The 19,533-nt window shown below is 41.5% G+C and overlaps 1 protein-coding gene across 3 annotated transcripts in view; it reads left to right on the top strand.

The window, feature by feature from the left end:
• LOC140199625 (RNA-binding motif, single-stranded-interacting protein 1-like) overlaps positions 1-19,533 on the top strand; it is a 215,447-nt gene that overhangs the window by 40,181 nt on the left and 155,733 nt on the right. Inside the window, exon 1 of one of the 3 annotated variants that reach the window (XM_072262019.1) lies at positions 13,474-13,857. The exons of the other annotated variants lie outside the window; for them this stretch is intronic. Within the exon in view, the coding sequence (XP_072118120.1) occupies positions 13,813-13,857 (45 nt within the window). The 5' untranslated portion in view covers positions 13,474-13,812. Of the gene's footprint in view, positions 1-13,473; positions 13,858-19,533 lie in introns of those variants that run through there. 3 annotated transcript variants of the gene reach the window in all.

The following is a 19,533-nucleotide window of genomic DNA, read 5'->3' as shown; positions in this document are numbered from 1 at the left end:
GCTTTGTGGGCCAAAGGGCCTGTATTGTGCTGTAGGTTTTCTATGTTTCTATAAAGAGACATTAGACAAACTTGGATTGTTTTCTCGGGAGCAGCGGAGGCAGAGGGAGGATTTCATAGAGCCTTATAAAATTATGGGAGGTATCGATAGAGTAGACAGTCAGTATTTTTTTCCCAGGTTTGAAATGTCTAACATAGAGTTCAAGTTCAAAGTCAAGTCTATTGTCATTCAACCATACATGGATACAGCTAAATGAAACACTGTTCCTCTGGGGCCAATGTGCAAAACACAGTACATATTTTCACACAACAGCACATACAGTCACAAAATAATGCTAGCAATATAAAATAATAGAATATTAGGTGTGTGGGGAAAGATGAGAAAATCTGCAGATACTGGAAATCTAAGCAACACACACAAAATGCTGGAGGAACTCAGCAAGCCAGGCAGCATTTATGGAAAAGAGTAAACAGCCGTCGGCATTTCAGGCTGAGAACCTTGATTTGGGATTGGAAAAAAAAATGGTAAACTTCATCTCATCTTGTCATCTCATCTTTTTTTCCAGTCCCAATTAAGAGTCTCGGTCCAGAACGCCGACTGTTTACTCTTTTCCATGGCTGTTGCCTGGCCTGCTGAGTTCCTCCAGCATTTTGTTATGTGTGGGGAAAGTTTGTTTTACATTGAGAGTGGAGGGCACTTGGAATATGCTGCTGGAGGGAGGGTGGAGGCAAATACGATAGAGGGATTAAAAAGGCTCTTAGACAGGCACATCAATGTGCAAGAAATGGAAGTTTATGGACATTGTGTGAGCAGAGGGATCAGTTTAGTGGGGCATTTGACTACTTATTAGTTTGGCACAGCACTGTAGGCTTTAAGAGCCTGTTCCTGTGCTGTACTGGTCTTTGTTTTCTGTGAAAACAAATTTAATCAATAACTAATATATAAGAAATGAAAATACAGATTAAAAACTCTGCACATCAGTCAGCATTTGTGGAGAGTGGAACGTAACATTTAATTGATGACTTAAATGAAACATTTAGAAAATGGGTCTTTTGTTTAGATATGAAGAGGGAGGGGGCAAACAAAAAAGGAATGCCAGCGATAGGAGCAAATTAACACCAAGCCCAAAAGATAATATTTGGACAGATAACCCAAACCTGGCTTAAAGGGGAATGTTTTAATCATTTCAAACTAGAGATAAAGTGAAGTGATTCAACAGTTTAGCACCACAACAATTTAAAGATTGTAACTAATCGTAAAACAGACAAAAGTCAACAATGCACAAGAGAGGCTGCAACTGAGAGTGTAGAGAGCTAATTTATTTATTTATTTAGCGATAAAGCCCTCTGGCCCTTTGAGCCAGGCCACTGCAGCTACCCCCGACAAAACCAACCAAATCACGGGACGACGTACAATGACCAGTTATCCTTCCCAGTACTCTTTGGGCAGCGTTGGATGGATGAAGGAGAGTGAAGAATCAGGAAAATTCAGGACCTAGATGTGATTTGAATATAAGAATTTTAAAACAGGACCAAATGAAATCTTAGCCAATGTAGGTCAACAGGCACAGGGATCAAGATTGAGTAAAAATGGGTTGACACGAGGAATTCTGCAGATGCTGGAAATTCAAGCAACACACATCAAAGTTGCTGGTGAACGCAGCAAGCTAGGCAGCATCTCTAGGAAGAGGTACAGTCGACGTTTTGGGCTGAGACCCTCCGTCAGGACAGAAGGGTCTCGGCCCGAAACGTCGACTGTACCTCTTCCTAGAGATGCTGCCTGGCCTGCTGCATTCACCAGCAACTTTGATGTGTGTTGCTTAAAAATGGGTGGAGTTAGGATACTGCAGTAGAGTTTTGGATGAGCTCTGACTTAGTTAAGTTAGAAGACAGAAGGCTGGTTATCCATCAATGACAAAATGATGACTCAGTGTTTTGACAGTACTGTGGATGAGTGAGAGAAGAGGCAGAGTCGGAGAGTGTTACCCGATGATAAATATGGTTGTAAATTCATTTTGTTGTTAAGTAAAATACAAGGTTATAAATGACAAACAAGAGAAAATCTGCAGATGCTGGAAATCTGAGCAACACACACAAAATGCTGGAGGAAATCAGCAGACCGGGCAGCATCTATGGAAAAAAATAAACAGTTGACGTTTCAGGCCGAGACCCTTCAGCAGGGCCCTTCAAAAGGGTTTTGGTCTGAAACATCGACTATACTTTTGATTCGGAGAGGGAATGGCAGCTGAATGGTTGATTCACCTTCTAGATCACAGGGAAACTTTCAAATGATGTTAAACATGAAAGTTATATTTGAAAGGGTAATTCAAGGCAGTTTCTAGAGTAGGTTACATGGTCGGTACAACACCGTGGGCCAAAGGGCCTGTAATGTGCTGTAGATTTCTATGTTCTATGTTCTATGATATAATATGCTTACCTGAAAACTTGGACATAATAATGACCATCACACTCTTGAACCAGTGAGGATAACTTACTCAACTTCACTTCCCTGTTGAACTGCTCCTGAATTGTTCCTGTACCTTATGCTCTCACTTTCAGGATGCCTCATCTCACGCTTGCGATATGTATTGCTTATTTACTTACTATTATATTTTATTTTTCTTTTGTATTTGCAGTTTGTTGTCTTTTGCACGTTGGTTGTCTGTCTGCTCTGTTGGATGCAGTCTTTTATTAATTCTATTATAGTTCTTTGTTTTGCAGAATATCTCGGCAAGAAAATAAATGCACTTTGGTAACAAATTTATTTTGAACTTAGGTAGCTTTTAACCACAGCCATTTATTGTCCTTTCATTTCACAAATGTATTTTCATTACTATGGATGGTAATTCTTCCTCCTACCCTCACTGAAGAAGAGTACTGGGCTCACAACCTTCAGAGAGAAAAAAGTCACCTCATCCCCATGCGAAGTTTGTGATAACTTATTTTTAAACACTAATTTCAGTTCTACATTATCTCACAAGAGGAAACATCCTCTCCACACCTACCCTGTCAAGACCATATGTTTTGATCTAGTTCCCTTTGACTCCTCTGTCTAGTGGATAACCATAAAAGTCTCATGGATACAAACCTAACATAACCAGCCTTTTCTCAAGGTATTCCTCCAAATCCACGAGCAGTTCATTGGCACATGATGACAGAAGAATAAAAGAAACAGCAGATACATTTGTAAAGGTTTACAACTAAAATATGATTTCCCTATGCTTTTGAAATATAAATCATGAAAATATAGTCACTGTCTCAGTGAAAAATAAGGATAATAATATTGAAGTGAAGTTTTGAATTTTATACATTTTTTGCTCTTGGATTGCCACTGTAAATGGAAAGAGTAATATTAAAATAAGGAAATATAAGCACAGGGTATTAACATTGGGCTGTTTTCATCAGTTAAAATCACAACACTATACAGTGCTTTAATCTGGCACAGTTCAGGTAAAAGTACAAATATGGAAAGTCTGCAGATGTTGGAAATGTAAAGCAATGCACACAAAATGCTGGAGAAACTCAGCAGGCCAGGCATCATCCATGGAAATAATTAAACAGTTGATATTTGGGGCCGAGACCCTTCTTCAGGACTGGCGATGAAAACTGAAGAAGGGTCTTGATCTGAAACGTCAACTGTTTGTTCATTTCTGTCGATGCTACCTGACCTTCTGAGTTCCTCCAGCATTTTGAGTGTACTACTTTAGATAAAAGTAAATAAAACCTCTAATATGTTGCTGTGTTCCAGCTTAAGGGAGGAAAACAAAGACCATCAGAATCAAAGAGAAGTGAAAGAATATGTAACTTAGAGTCATAAAACTTGGAAGCAGTTCCTTTGGCTCAGACCGTCCATGCTGACTATATTGTCCTGTGAGCTAGTGCTACCAGCCCACACTTGGCCCTTACCCTATCAACCCCTCCTATCCATGGACTTATTGAGATGGTTTTAATGTTTTAAAGGTGCCCACCTCAACCACGATTTCCAGTAGCTCATTCCAAATACACATTACTCTTTGCATGAAGATGATGTCCCTAATATCCCTTTTTAATCTCTTGTCTCTGATCTTCAACCTATATGCCCTCTTGATTTTAGCACCCACTCTCTGGGGAAAAGACTTGGGGCTTTCACCCTGTCTATGCCGTTCATGATCTCATATACCTTCATGGGGTCATCCCTTATTCTTCGACATTCCAGGGAATAAAGTCCCCGCCTATGCTGCCTGTCCCTGTAACCTCAGGTTTCCAAGCCTAGATTACATTCTGTTGAATCCTTTCTGCACTCTTTCTAGATTAATCACATCATTCTCATAATAAGGTGACCAAAACTACACAATACTCATTTGCAGTCTCACCAATATCTTATGTAGCTGCATCAGATTCAGATTAATTTATTTTTCATGTAACAGTGAAACTTACAGTGAAATGCTGTGTTCACAACCAACGCAAGGCAAGGGTGCGCTGGGGGCAGCCACGAGTGTCACTACACATTCCAGTGCCAACATAGCCTGCTCATGTGCTCGAAAGACAAAGCAGAACACAACAAGCAACAAAACAAGCATCTTTCCTCCCTACTACACACAATCAAAATCAGGTTTAGTATCACCGGTTACTACTACTACTACGCCGACTCAGACCTAGGGGCCAGCATCGGGCACAATGACGGACCTCCATGTCTCCCTCTCCCTCATCAGTGGGTTCAGTTCATCTACATTAGCTGCGCTGCTGTCTTCTAGGAGTGTGTTGACCATAGTCTTGGGAGGGCACCCAGGGTTCATCCTCCCACACTTGGGCTCCCATACGATGACTAGGCTGGCAGGTAGCTCAGGGTGACGTAGACAGTGCCCCGCTAGTTGCAGTCTTCTCGCCTTGATTTTAGTGGTGAGCATTGGTAGGTCATTATAGAGCTCAACGTTCGTCATGTGCTGTTGCCAACTCATGTCAAGAGCCATCCAGAGCATTTGTGTACAGCAACCATCTAGGGACTTTGGCATAGTCTTGGTGAGTGTCCACGTCTCACATCCGTACGTGAGAATGGACTCTATGACTGCTATGAAAATCCTCTTTTTAAGCCCTCTGGTCAGGTTCGACTTCCAGATTTCCTTCATGTCATTCACAGCCCTCCACGCCAGCGCCTTCCGTATCTTCATGTCCTTCTCCGAACTCATCATTCTTGACCCGAGGTACTTGAAGTCAAAGACTTTCTTAATGGTATCATTCTTCACGGTCTTGAGAGTACCTTTGTCACACTTAAACGCCATGTCCTCTGTCTTTTTAGCGTTTAGGTGAAGTCCAACTTTATTGCACTCAATTTCCACTCTTATCAGTAGCTGCTGTGCTTCCTCCATCTGGTCGGAGAGCAGGACTCTGTGATCTGCAAAATCGAGATCTGTGAGCGTAACTGGTCTGACCCTTTTGGTTCGCCCTGGTTTTATGGTAAAACCAAGCTTGTCATGATCTTTGGTAGCTTGACATAGAGCGTAATCAGGGACGATTTTAAAGATGTAAGGTGCCAGAGTGTCTCCTTGCAGCACACCGGCTAGGAGCTTGAACACTGCTGTTTCTCTGTCTGGTGATACAACTTTTGCCATGGTTTTGGTATAGCTGGACTCTATTGCTCTCAATAAACGGTTTGACGCTCCGTAAGCTTTCAGGATCTTCAGCATTTTACCTCGGTGAATGGAGTCAAAAGCTTTACGAAAATCGATGTAAGTAAGCATGGCTGGTAGGTTGTTCTTCTTGACTTCCTCGAAGATCCTACGGAGAGCAAGTATTTGCATTACTGTTGTGCGCTTCTGCTGAAAACCATTCTGATTGAATCTTAGCTTAGGGTCAATGGCAGTGCGAATCCTGTTCAAGATCATCCGATTGTATAGCTTTGCTAAGATGCAGGTCAAGCTGATACCACAGTAGTTATCTGTCTTTGTGAGGGATCCAGACTTGGGGACTAGGATAATGTTTGAGAGTGACCACTGTTCTGGTTTGTTGCCTTTCATCAATGCTGTATTACATATGTCCAGCAAGAAGTCATCCAGGTCGCAGTTCTTCAGGACACCTGGTGATATCCCATCTGGTCCAGTGCTCCTGCCCTGTTTGACTGCATATTTGGCCTTCTTCAGTTCCTCTATGGTGAATGGGCCATCATCGATGTCAACTTGCGTTAGTATCGTGGGTATGTCCTCTTCTTCTTCCGTGATCATTCCGTGATGAGGGCTTCCCAGCAGGTTCTTAAAGTGGGTAAACCATGTCTGGACATGGTCCTCTGCTGTTTTACCACTTATTTGATCTGATGGGGACTCCTTCCGTCTACTGATCTCATTGACTGGGTGCCATGTTTCTCCATGCTGCTTGTCTTCATTCGCAGCCTCTACCTCCCTAATCCTCTCAGCTAGTTCCTCTTCCTTCAGTCGGTCGTAGGTGGCAAAGAGATTCTTCTTTGCTGTCTTGAACTTGTCTCTTAGCACTTCTGTTTCGCTCCTCCTAAGTTCGGCATGACAAGCATTGACCACACTTCTTGCTGCGACGACGTCAGGATGTCTCGAGATCCGGCTCTTCTTGATTCGCTTCACAGTAGGCAAACCCCTTGTTGCATCTGTGTGTGTGTGTCTATGAGCCATTGATTGCGGTCGGTGGCCGTCTCTTCCTCCGCCCTTTCCAGTGGGCAGAAGCGATTTCTCACCTCCACTGTGTACTGGGCTTGAAGAATAGGTTGTGAGGAGAATGCCTTCCAGTCTATCTTCTCCTTGGGACCTGTGGCTTTGGGTTGCCGCAGGCTCAGTCTCACTTGCATTGACACTACTCTGTGATCAGAACTGACCACATGTATCGCCAGCATGTATTGTGAAATTTGTTAAGTTACTGGCAGCAGTACAATGCAATACATAATAAATGTAGAATAAATAAATAAATACATTACCAGTAAATATATATGTGTATTGATTTGTTAAATTAAAAAGAGTGCGAAAACAGAAATAATAGAAGTGAGGTGGTGTTCACGGGTTCAATGTCAATTTAAGAACCGGATGGCAGAGTGGAAGAAGCTGTTCTTGAATCGCTGAGTGGGTGTCTTCAGGCTCCTGTACCTCCTTCCTGATGGTAACAATGAGAAGAGGGCACGTCCAGGATGATGTGGGTACTTAATAATGGATGCCGGCTTTCTGGGGCTAGTACCCATGATGGAGCTGACTAATTTTACAACTTTCTGCAGCTTCTTTCGGTCCTGTGCAGCAGCCCCCGCCCCCCCCCCCATACCAGACAGCGATGCAGCCTGTCAGAATGCTCTCCACAGTACACCTGTAGAACCCACCCATGTGCACCAACCTGAGTCCTCCAAGCCTAGGGGAGGCTCCTGGGCATTCAGTGTCCAACTCCTAACTCATACCAACCACACCCTTCACCACTGCTTTCAGTGAATTGTATACTCGCACTCCTGGGTTCCTGGGCTCAGTAGCATTCTTCAGGGCCATACCATGGTTTGATATCCCAGAATGAAATAGCTCAAAGTTCGAAAGTTCAAAGTAAATTTATTATCAAAGCACATATATTTAGTCATAGTCATACTTTATTGATCCCGGGGGAAATTAGTTTTCATTACAGTTGCACCATAAATAATAAATAGTAATAAAACCATAAATAGTTAAATAGTAATATGTAAATTATGCCAGGAAATAAGTCCAGGACCAGCCTATTGGTTCAGGGTGTCTGACCCTCCAAGGGAGGAGTTGTAAGGTTTGATGGCCACAGGCAGGAATGATTTCCTATGACGCTCTGTGTTGCATCTCAGTGGAATGAGTCTCTGGCTGAATGTACTCCTGTGCCCAACCAGTACATTATGTAGTGGATGGGAGACATTGTCCAAGATGGCATGCAACTTGGACAGCATCCTCTTTTCAGACACCACCGTCAGCGAGTCCAGTTCCATCCCCACAACATCACTGGCCTTATGAATGAGTTTGTTATTCTGTTGGTGTCTGCTACCCTTAGCCTGCTGTCCCAGCACACAACAGCAAACATGATAGCACTGGCCACCACAGACATGCAGAACATCCTCAGCATCGTCCGGCAGATGTTAAAGGACCTCAGTCTCCTCAGGAAATAGAGATAGCTCTGACCCTTCTTGTAGACAGCCTCAGTGTTCTTTGACCAGTCCAGTTTATTGTCAATTCGTATCCCCAGGTATTTGTAATCCCCCACCATGTCCACACTGACCCCCTGGATGGAAACAGGGTTCACTGGTACCTTAGCTCTCCTCAGGTCTACCACCAGCTCCTTAGTCTTTTTCACATTAAGCTGCAGATAATTCTGCTCACACCATGTGACAAAGTTTCCTACCGTAGCCCTGTACTCAGCCTCATCTCCCTTGCTGATGCATCCAACTATGGCAGAGTCATCAGAAAACTTCTGAAGATGACAAGGCTCTGTGCAGTAGTTGAAGTCCGAGGTGTAAGTGGTGAACAGAAAGGGAGACAAGACAGTCCCCTGTGGAGCCCCAGTGCTGCTGATCACTCTGTCTGACACACAGTGTTGCAAGCACACGTACTGTGGTCTGCCAGTCAGGTAATCAAGAATCCATGACACCAGGAAAGCATCCACCTGCATCGCTGTCAGCTTCTCCCCCAGCAGAGCAGGGCGGATGGTGTTGAACGCACTGGAGAAGTCAAAAAACATGACCCTTACATAACCTTCATAATATACAACCCTAAGATTTATTTCCTTGCCAGCATACTCAATAAATCCATAATAGAATAATAACTATTATAGAATCAACGAAACACTGCACCATCTTGGGTATTCAACCAGCGTGCAATCTGTGCAAATACAAAAAGAAAGAAATGATAATAAAATAAATAAGCGATAGATATGAAGAACATGAGATAAAGAATCCTTGAAGCGAGTCCATAGGTTGTGGGAACCTCTCAATGATGGAGCAAGTGAAGTTGAGTGTTGTTACCCCTTTTCACTCAAAAGCTAAATGGTTGAGGGGTAGTAACTGTTCCTGAGCCTGGTGTTGTGAGTCCTGAGGCTCCTCTATCTTCTTCCAAATGGCAGCAGTGAGAAGAGAGCACGTCCTGGGTGGTGGGGGTTCCTGACAATGGTTGCTGATTTCCTGCGACATCGCTCCACATACAGTAGATGTGCTCAATGGAGGGGAGGGCTTTACCCATGATGGACTGGGTCGTATCCACTACTTTCAGTCGGATTTTCCATTCAAAGGCATTCATGTTTTCATACCAGGCTGTGATGCAGCCAGTCAATATATTCTCCATTACACATCTATAGAATTGTCAAAGTTTTAGATGTCACGCAAACTCGTAAGGAATCATAATTATCTGGATTTTAAAAAACTAATTGTCAAACTTGCCTCAAAAGAAAAGTTTGTTTATTCAACTGTGAAAATTATGCCAAATTTTACAAACTGCGATCGCGCTAGAGTTATGAGAAATTGGAATGTGACCCTTTAATTCCAATATCCAGCAGCAATAAACTTTGAATCACAGTCCTGGAGTGTAAAGTCAAAGTCAAGTTTATTGTCATGTACTCAAGTAGATGTGTGCTGAGGTGCAATGAAAGTCTTACAGCAGCATAAGAATCAGGTTTAATATCACCGGCATATGTTGTGGAATTTGTTGTTATTTAGCAGTACATTGCAATACATAGTAAAAAAAAACTGTATATTAAAGTAATATATACTGCAAATATTAAAAAAGTTAAATTAAATAAGTAGTGCAAAAAAAAAGGACAAGAAGTAGTGAGGTAGTGTTCATGGGTTCAAATCCATTCAGAAATCAGATGGCAGAGGGGAAGAAGCTGTTCCTGAATCGTTGTGTGTGTACCTTTAGGGTTCTGTGCCTCCTCCCCAATGTAGCAATGAGAAGGTACATATAAGTATATATCATCATATATTGCACTTTAATATCAAAAGTAGTAGCATATTCTATATTCCTAGGGGGAATTTGTACTTATTTCCATTGAAGCGTATTGACACAGAATGTTTTATGCTTTCCTTATCAGGTGATTTTTGTTCTAAAATCTTATTTTTGCTTTCCGAATATCTTTGGATTATCACTTGAGAGACAGGTGTACTGTATTATTTGTAAACTCATACAAATGAGGAGAGGGTTCAAAGAAGGTTCATGAAAATGATTCTAGGATTGAAAGGCTTATTATATGAGGAGCGTAGGATGGCTCCAGGCCTCCACTCACTGCAATTCAGAAGAATGGTGAGTAACCTCATCGAATGTTGAAAGGTCTCGATAGAGTGCATGTGGAAAGGATGTTTCCTATGGTGGGAGGGAGCCCGAACACAGAGGGAGGCTCACAATAGAGGGAGATTATTTTAGAATGGAGTGGAGGAGAGAATTTTTTATTTTTAGCTAGAAAGTGGTGAATCTGTGGAATTCCTTGCCACAGGCCACTGCGGAGGCCAAGTCATTGGGTATATTTAAGGCAGAGATTGATAAATTCTTGATTATTCAGGGCATGAAAACATATATGAAGAGGGCAGGAGTCTGGAGCTTAGAGGGAAAATGGATCAGCCATGATGAAATGGCAGAGCAGACTCGATGGGCCAAATGGCCTAATTTTGTGATTTTATCTTATGATTTTATATCTCTGAGTAAAAGAAATAACCACAGGAAGAACTCAGCATGTCAAGTGGCATTTATAGGGGCAAGAGAATATTTCAAGTTTCAGGTCATGACCCTCTACCAGGATTGAGTGTGTACGGGGAAGATAATCAAAACAAGGAGGTGAGAGGGAGAAGTGAGATGAGAGCTGTTCAGTAACAGTTGGAACGGGATGCGGGTGGATGTGGGAACTGCAAACCCATGACAGTGTCGCCACCCACAGCTGCAATCTGCTAATTAAATTTGCCGACAACACTACATTGATTGGCCTAATCTCAAACAATAACGAGGTGGCCTACAGGGAAGAAGTCATCTCTCTGACACAATGGTGTCAAGAAAATAACCTCTCCCTCAATGTCACAAAAACAAAAGAGCTGGTTGTGGATTACAGGAGGAATGCAGACAAACTAACCCCTATTGACATCAATGGATCTGCGTCCACATTGCCGAGGACCTCATGTGGTCTGTACACACCAGCTGTGTGGTGAAATAGGCACAACAGCACCTCTTTTACCTCAAACGGTTGAGGAAGTTTGTTATGGGCCCTCAAATCCTAAGCATGTTCCACAGGGGCACAATTGAGAGCATCCTGACTGGCTGCATCACTGCCTGGTATGGGAACAGTACCTCCGTTAATCACCGGATTCTGCAGAGAGTGGTGTGGGCAGCCCAGCGCATCTGTAGTGAACTTCCCACGATTCAGGACATTTACAAAGACAGGTGTGTAAAAAGGGCCCATAGGATTATTGGGGACCCAAGACATGCCAACCACAATCTAGTCCAGCCGCTACCATCCAGGAAGCGGTACCGCAGCATAAAAGACAGGACCAACAGGCTCTGGAACAGCTTCTTCCACCAGGCCATCAGACTGATGAACTCACACAGATTTGAGTGTACTCTATATTACGTTGACTGTTCTATTTGTTATAAATTACCATGATTGCACATTGCACATTTAGATGGAGACATAATGTAAAGATTTTTACTCCTCATGTATGTGAAGGATGTAAAAAATAAAGTCAATTCAATTCAACTCAATTGGGGGGAAGTGGAGAATAATGGGCATTAAGCGCCAGGTGATGAAGGGAGTGTAGAAACAGTTCAAGTCAAGTTAAGTCACTTTTTATTGTTATTTCAACCATAACTGCTGGTACAGAACATAGTAAAAATGAGACAATGTTTTCCAGGACCATAGTGCTACATGAAACAATACGAAAACTACACTGAACTACCTAAGAAAAAACACAAAAACTACACTAGACTACAGACCTATGTAGGACTGCATAAAGTGCACAAAACAGTGCAGGCACTACAATAAATAATAATAAATAATAAACAAGACAATAGGCACAGTAGAAGGCAGTAGGTTGGTGTCAGTCCAGGCTCCGGGAATTGAGGAGTCTAATGGCTTGGGGGAAGAAACTGTTACATAGTCTGTTCGTGAGAGCCCAAATGCTTCGGTGCCTTTTGCCAGATGGCAGGAGGGAGAAGAGTTTATATGAGGGGTGCGTGGGGTCCTTCATAATGCTATTTGCTTTGCGGATGCAGCATGTGGTGTAACTGTCTGTGATGGCGGGAAGAGAGACCTCGATGATCTTCTTAGCCGACCTCACTATCCGCTTCAGGGTCTTGTGATCCGAGATGGTACAATTTCCGAACCAGGCAGTGAGGTAGCTGCTCAGGATGCTCTCAATACAACCTCTGTAGAATGTGGTGAGGATGGGGGGGGTGGGAGATGGACTTTTCTCAGCCTCCACAGAAAGTAGAGATGCTGCTGGGCTTTCTTTGCTATGGAGCTGGTGTTGAGGGACCAGGTGAGATTGTGAATGAAAGGCAGAAAGCTATAAAAAAACATGGGCAGATGGATCTAGGCAGGTAGGGGCAGTGAGGGGATAAGGTTGAGGCAGGGGTTACCAGGCAATAAGTGGTACAAGATAAGGGAGGGATGAAGGGCAGATGGACTGGATGGGAGAAGAAATCCAGATGGATAGGTGTGTGGGTGATGGACAGATGAACTGAAAACCTAGGTAACCTGCTAAGACTGGGAAAAGAGGACAGGGAATGTGGGTTACCTGAAATTGGAAAATTCTACATGCCTTTGGGTTGTAGGCCTCCCAAGTGGCACAGTGCTCCAGTTTGAGTTCGGCTTCACCTTGACAGTGGAGAAGGCCAAGGGCAGGTTATTCTTTCTGAATTACTTTGTTCCTCTGTCATTCTGTGACAATTAACTCCACTGCAACATCAATATTTATTTAACATGTTAACTCCAAAATAAATTTTGTGATAACGTACAGCATTCTGTGCGACTGCGGAGACAGAGATGTGCGTATTTGGCCTCACCAGTACGATTCTAACTGATTAAGTTCAGTTGTCTAAAAAAAAATTAGAATCAATCACATATTTTATTGCCAATTTCTATCCAAACTCCGCACTTTCGGGCATTACTTTTGCGTTCATGATTCACGGGTTGTTCCTTTCGCTATGTGCCGGTCAATAAATGCCTGGTATGTTTGTGTTATTTGACTTTTTAATCAACGGTGGCTCTCTACCTGCAATCCCGTTTACGAGAGGAGACTGCCTGTGTGATGCGATGCGATAACTCTCGCCTGCGCTGCACAGGAAGATTTGATGGTTAGCGTTTGGAATGCGAAGCATTTATGTCGGAACCAACCATTTTATTGAAAGGCGTTTGGTTCTATATTCAAAGCCACGTATGGGAAGCTATGTTAAAATATACCGATGAAGGTCAGTTTTTTTATTACACTTCAATTGAACAAAGGGGAAATGACCGTGGGTTGGACAAGCTGCGCAGAGCTAACGTGTTTGCGATTTAGCTTGGTACTGTGACGTCCCGCTGTCTAAACTTGTAATGGACGCGTCCGCAGTAGGTGGGATCGTTGCTGCAGGGAGCCATAAACTCGATCAATGAGGGACGAACTGGCCGAGCCGCTGAAGTTGCATTTGAAACTTCGTTACACTGTTACAAAAATTTGGCTGTGTTGATTTAACAGGCAACGAGTAACTAAAGGACCGCACGCGCTCGTCACAAGAACTGAGAGAGTTTCCCCACCGCCACTGACTGTAATACTTCAAATGGTAGAAGTTATCGTGTAGCAGGAACAGTTTGGATAAAGGGAGTACTGCCGCTGATTGTTACCTGACACATTTGGAATATTATTATATTTTAAAGAATGATTTTTCCAAGTAACCCCGTAAGAAATGCATCTCTCAAACAGGTGGGCTTTAAACATTCATATTTAGAAAATAGACTTTACTTAGATTTTTAACAAAAGATAAATAATTGCTGCTTCATAGAGACGCGCAAATAAATGGAATTCTGTCGTAACTGGTAATCCAAGTGTAAATTGCTGTTACATTGGACTTGGCGGCTTTGCTATTTCCAATTCAAAAATCAACAACGTACAGGGTACCGCATACAAAGACCAGACTCTGGCATCGAACGAAATTAAAGGCTAGATTGTATTTTAATCATCAATGACTCCTAACCTCAAGGATGAATACACGCAAAAGCACGAGATATGCATTGCTGTGAAATGCCTCTTTTCTATTAACCCTTTGGTCACAGGGCAACAAAGCTTCCATTTCGGCCAATGATAATAGGTGGAAAATATTTTTAGTAGAAGGGAAAGAGTTCATTTCTGTGAGCTTTGTAACATTTGTTGCGCACAATGTAAATATTTTACGTACACAGTGGAAATGAGCTGAGGAAAAGGAAATATAATTTGGCGCACACTACATGGTTTATCACTTGGAACAAAAAAAAATTCCAGAGATAAAATGGCAGTTTAAATGTATCAAGCTAACATATTAAACATACAGCATCGTGCTTCAGTCATCGTTTTTACGTCCCAGTTTTTATTGTTTAAAAAAGCTTTTTGAAACTTTCAAATTCATTATGGCCTATTTACAGGCTGGGAGATTTTTTTAAGTGGTTCCCTTTGTGAGAAAGCGAGTTGTGCTTTGGTAACGAAATGAAATATCCTGTCATTTTAAACCTACTATTTTTTTCCGTTTATTTTAACTTTTGCATAAAGATATAAGCTTTTTATATCCGATGAATATTCTTATTTAATAGTTTTCTCCTTTCCCAGAGGTGCTTGTGTTAATGACAATGGTAGTTGCTATTCCTTCGATCCTCGGTGTTACTAGTTTCTGTTTACAACTGTGCTCTATTTCAATCAAAGTGAAAGTGAGTGGTCAGAAAAAAATAATAAAAATAAACACAAATCCAATGTGACTTTTGTTTAAAGTTGGGATGAACAAGTATTTGTTCAAGTGCATGTTAAATGGTTATGCCATGTTGTGAGAGAAAAACCATAGCTCTGAAGTACATGGAATGAATAATTATTTAATCTAACAGTTAGAAAGCTATTTTATGTGCATCATTCACTTGTAGGTAAAATTATTTACTATTGATTTATTAACTTAGTTTAGCATCTTGGAACAGTTTAACTGAGAAATATCAACCACCAGTCATAAAATTGTATTGTAATTAGGATTTTAGGATCTGTATTCTGAAATTCCATTGATTACATGTTTGGCTGTATTGATGATAATGCTGAACCTATATGCTACTGTCACTTCAGAAGTGTAGTTTTTCTTTTCAAAGTGCATTTGGGAGAAATCTGTAGAAGATCTGTTGCTTAAGATGTTGAGATGCAGTAGTGTGGATGAATTTGCAATAGATACTAACTTCATGAAGCCACTTGTGATGGTGATTATCAATACTTGATTTTCACTTGAGTACATGTTATTCTTCCATTGTATGCGCAAGTGAGGCAAATTACAGTGGAAATACACAATTTTGGTAACAGAAAATGGATTGGGAAATTCAGCTGGGTTCATTCTGAATATACAACTATTGGTTTAATTTAACTATTGTTTAACCAAAACCTGTTTTAATTTCTTTTGATGCAAGTTGACATTCCAATCAACTAATTAGTATGAATTTCAATTTTATTTTTGTATATAAAACTGATATTTTAAGGGGGAAAAAAGGGCTGTGTTTTCCATTACAAGTTTAGAAATTACAGATTTTGGGGGCACATTTCTGTTATTTCATAATGAGTAAAAACTTCAATTGCCCATGATTTATTATTTTAATCTTTTTAAATCGGTTACAGTTAAAACACATGGCTCTTGTCTCTTCTGTATTGGTGCGTTTGCTGGCACAATAGCATGGGGTGTTTGCATTGAGAATGAGTAAAGCTTTGTGGGCGAGGCCTACAATTGGAAGGGCTGTGTAATTTCTTTGCGGATGTGACTAACCCGCCTAGTCTGGAGCAGGCTGATAAGATGCTTCTTTTTACATGCTTAGTCTATAGACTGAAAGGCTTGAATGGGCTGACAGATTCAGGAAAACAAACAGGCTTTCAGTACTTAAATGACAGGGGAAGCAGTCAATATGTGGGCACCAATTTGACATGAAACCCTGGACATTCATCGGCATTCCACTTGGAGATTCCTTTTGTCTGCATTTAAACCTCTGAGGTTGCATTGATAATGTTTGCAACCACATTGATCAACCAGATGATTAATTACTGCTGTTTATAAACAACCAAAAGTTGAAGCTTCTGTTACCTACCCTGTCTTTGAAATACATTTTAATGCCACTTTCAGTGCATGAGAGAATTTTCAATGTAATTAAAATTTTGACAATTTTGTGTATGTTTGGTGCATAAGTCTTGGAGCCATGTATATAGCTGGGGTGCCTAAGACTTTTGCACAGAACTGTAATCAACATGGAATAGAGAGCAAGTCTGCAAATGTGGCGGGAGGTAAGGATGTAGGGAATGGTGAGGGTGGAGTGCCGTGGCAGGGGTGTGGGACAGATGGCGGAGAGGGAAGGCCAGAGTTGGGGTTGGTGTGTGTGCAGACACGCCCAGACCTCAGACCTCAGACATCTGGCAAGGTCATTTGAATCCAACCAATTGGTTTATTGATCATGACAAAATGTCTTTTTGGTGCTTCCCACTCCCTCCCCTCTCAGAATCAGGTTTATTATCACTGGCATGTGATGTGAAATTTGTTAACAGCAGCAGCAGTTCAATACAATACATAATATAGAAGAGAGGGGAAAAATAATATAATTCAATTACAGTATACATAGATTAAAAAGTGTGCAAAAAAAGGAATACTGTATATATTTTTTTAAAAGTGAGATAGTGTCCAAGGGTTCAATGTCCATTTAGGAATCGGATGGCGGAGGGGATGAAGCTGTTCCTGAATCGCTGAGTGTGTGCCTTCAGGCTTGTGTACCTCCTAACTGATGGTAACAGTGAGAAAAGGGCATGCCCTGGGTGCTGGAAGTCCTTAATAATAGACGCTGCCTTTCTGAGATACCACTGAAGATGTCCTGGGTACTTTGTAGGCTAGTACCCAAGATGGAGCTGACTAGATTTACAACCTCTGCAGCTACTTTTGGTCCTGTACAGTAACCCCCCCCCCCCCCTCCCCATACCAGACAGTGATGCAGCCTGTCAGAATGCTCTCCATGGTACATCTATAGAAGTTTTTGAGTGTATTTGTTGACACGCCAAATCTCTTTAAACTCCCAATGAAGTCTTGCCTTCTTTATAACTAGATCAATATATTGGGTCCAGGTTAGATCCTCAGAGATCTCTTCCTCTTTTCTCAATCATGATTCCCCTTTCCCTGACCCTCTTCCCACTCTCAGTCCACAATAGAGACCCATATCAGAATGAGGTTTATATTCACTCGCATATGTCATAGGAATTTTTTTTGTGGCAGCAGTACAGTGCAATACATGAAATTTCTACAGTGCTGTGCAAAAGTCTCAGGCACCCTCACGATATATATGTGCCTAAGACTTGCACAGTACTGTAAAAGGTCGAAAAAAAAATCAAAGTCATGATACTGTTAGGACAAAGCAATCTGTATTTGATTGACTAAACGCAGTCCTTCATTAGTCAAAGACAGAAGTATTTCTGAACTTGTTTAAACTTGTGTGAGTTGTACACTTGGGTATTGTAATTTGCTCAAGTTCTGCATGGCAGCCTACCAAACTCTGTAATGGATAACTTGAAAGAGGCATTTAGCTTTTGAGCAAATTGACATCAAAAAACAGAGATTTAGTTAAAATGATTATTTTGTTTCCTTGATTTTATTTGTTTTATTGTTTTTATTTTGAACAACCAGAATGAGCTATATGTAAATTTGTTCTTTATCTGCCAAGAAGTTAACTTCTGATCTGAACTTTATGCAGTTTGGACTTGAGTGTTCATTGTGTTTCCAAATGAACTAAAGCTGCATTTCAACCAGTTGAACAAGATAATATGGCCAGTGAGAAATTTAATAGTGATCACGTTTGCCTGCATTAGGTATGTATTTTGTGAGTCCAGGCCCCAGCCTCGGTTCAGTGCAGAGATGAGTAAACCTCGCTGAGCCGTGAGCTGAACCAGCCCGTCCCTCGCAAGTACAGTTTGAAGGTGAATAGCAGTGAATTGAATTTAAGTGAATGTAATTACAGGTCTATGATGCCCGAGTTGCCTGTTGTTGACTGGGTAAGTAATGTAAGAGGTATGTCATTTTTGAGCAATGGCAGATAATTAAATGGATATTCATAATTAAGAAATTTGATGAAAGACATCCGTGGGTGTTGGGCTGTCCCGAGTCAGTCCTGGAATCAGATGTCATTTGAGCAGGATTGAGGGCTGGCCAACTTGGCATGCACAAAATTCAAGCCTGGCGCTCTGGGCCTCATCATCTGCTAGTGCAGGGATGGATACTGAAGATCAAAGGTCGATCGGGATTTGAAGACCGATGGCCGAAGCCTGGAAAGTAGAGAATGAAGGCCTGGAGACCTGTGCTGGGATTTGGAGGATTGTCCATGTGGGTGGGTGAGGGGCAGTAAAGGAATTTGTTTTGCTGCTGTTGTTTTGTTGCTTGTGTTCTGCTGAGCATTGCAGGCATGCTACGTTCATGCTGGAATGTGTGGTGATACTTGCAGGTCACCACAAACACATCCCTAGATATGTCAGTTGTTAACACAAATGATGTATTTCACTGTATGTTTTGATGTACATGCGATAAATTTTGAATCCGAAGATGAATTGATTCTTATTTAAAAGGAGGAACAATCTATAGTGAACAAATGAAGTTAAAGATCATGTTATATCAAAAAGTAGAGCATACAAAGTTGCAAGGGGTAGGGGTAGTGGTAGATCTGAGGACTGGGAATTTTCAGGAACCCACCGAGGGGAAAAATAAAATAGAGAGGGGAAGAATGATTTTGTGAGAAACCTTGCTCATAATACCAAAGCAAATAGTCAAAGTTTTTGTAGGTGTATAGAAAGGCCAATCACGGCTAAGCTTAGTATGGCACTTCCCAAGAATGAGGCTGGGGAATTAATATCACGAAAGAGGGAAATGGCAGATGGGTTGAATTAATTTTTGTATCTGTCGTTAGCATGGATGTCATAATCCATTGGCATGAGGTTATTTATTAGTCTCAAATAGTGTGGGACATCTTGTAAAAATCTGAACCATAAGGGACAAAATATCAGGAATAACTGACAAAATGAAAGTCAGGCATGTTTTCAGGATCCAGATGATCTGTGTCTAAGGGTTTTAACGGAAATGGCTGCAGAGATAGTGCGCCCATTAGTAGAAATTTTTTAAATTCCATTGCATTTCCCAATGAATCTCAGGATTGTATATGGAGACATATATGTACTTTGATAAATTTACTTTGAACTTTGAATTCTAAGAGGGTATCAGTGGATTGAAAAACAGCTAATGTTATTCAAGAAGGGAGAAAGACAAAAGGTGGAAAACTATAGGCAAGTTACTTTCACTATTATTCTTAGCGAGAGGCTATAATCGAAGGAATGGCTGATCATGTAGGAAAGGCTGATATGATCAAACCAAAT

The sequence above is a fragment of the Mobula birostris genome, chromosome 6 (genome assembly GCF_030028105.1).
Source record: "Mobula birostris isolate sMobBir1 chromosome 6, sMobBir1.hap1, whole genome shotgun sequence".
Classification (NCBI taxonomy): Eukaryota; Metazoa; Chordata; class Chondrichthyes; order Myliobatiformes; family Myliobatidae; genus Mobula; species Mobula birostris.
This window is presented reverse-complemented; position numbering and strand designations above follow the sequence as displayed.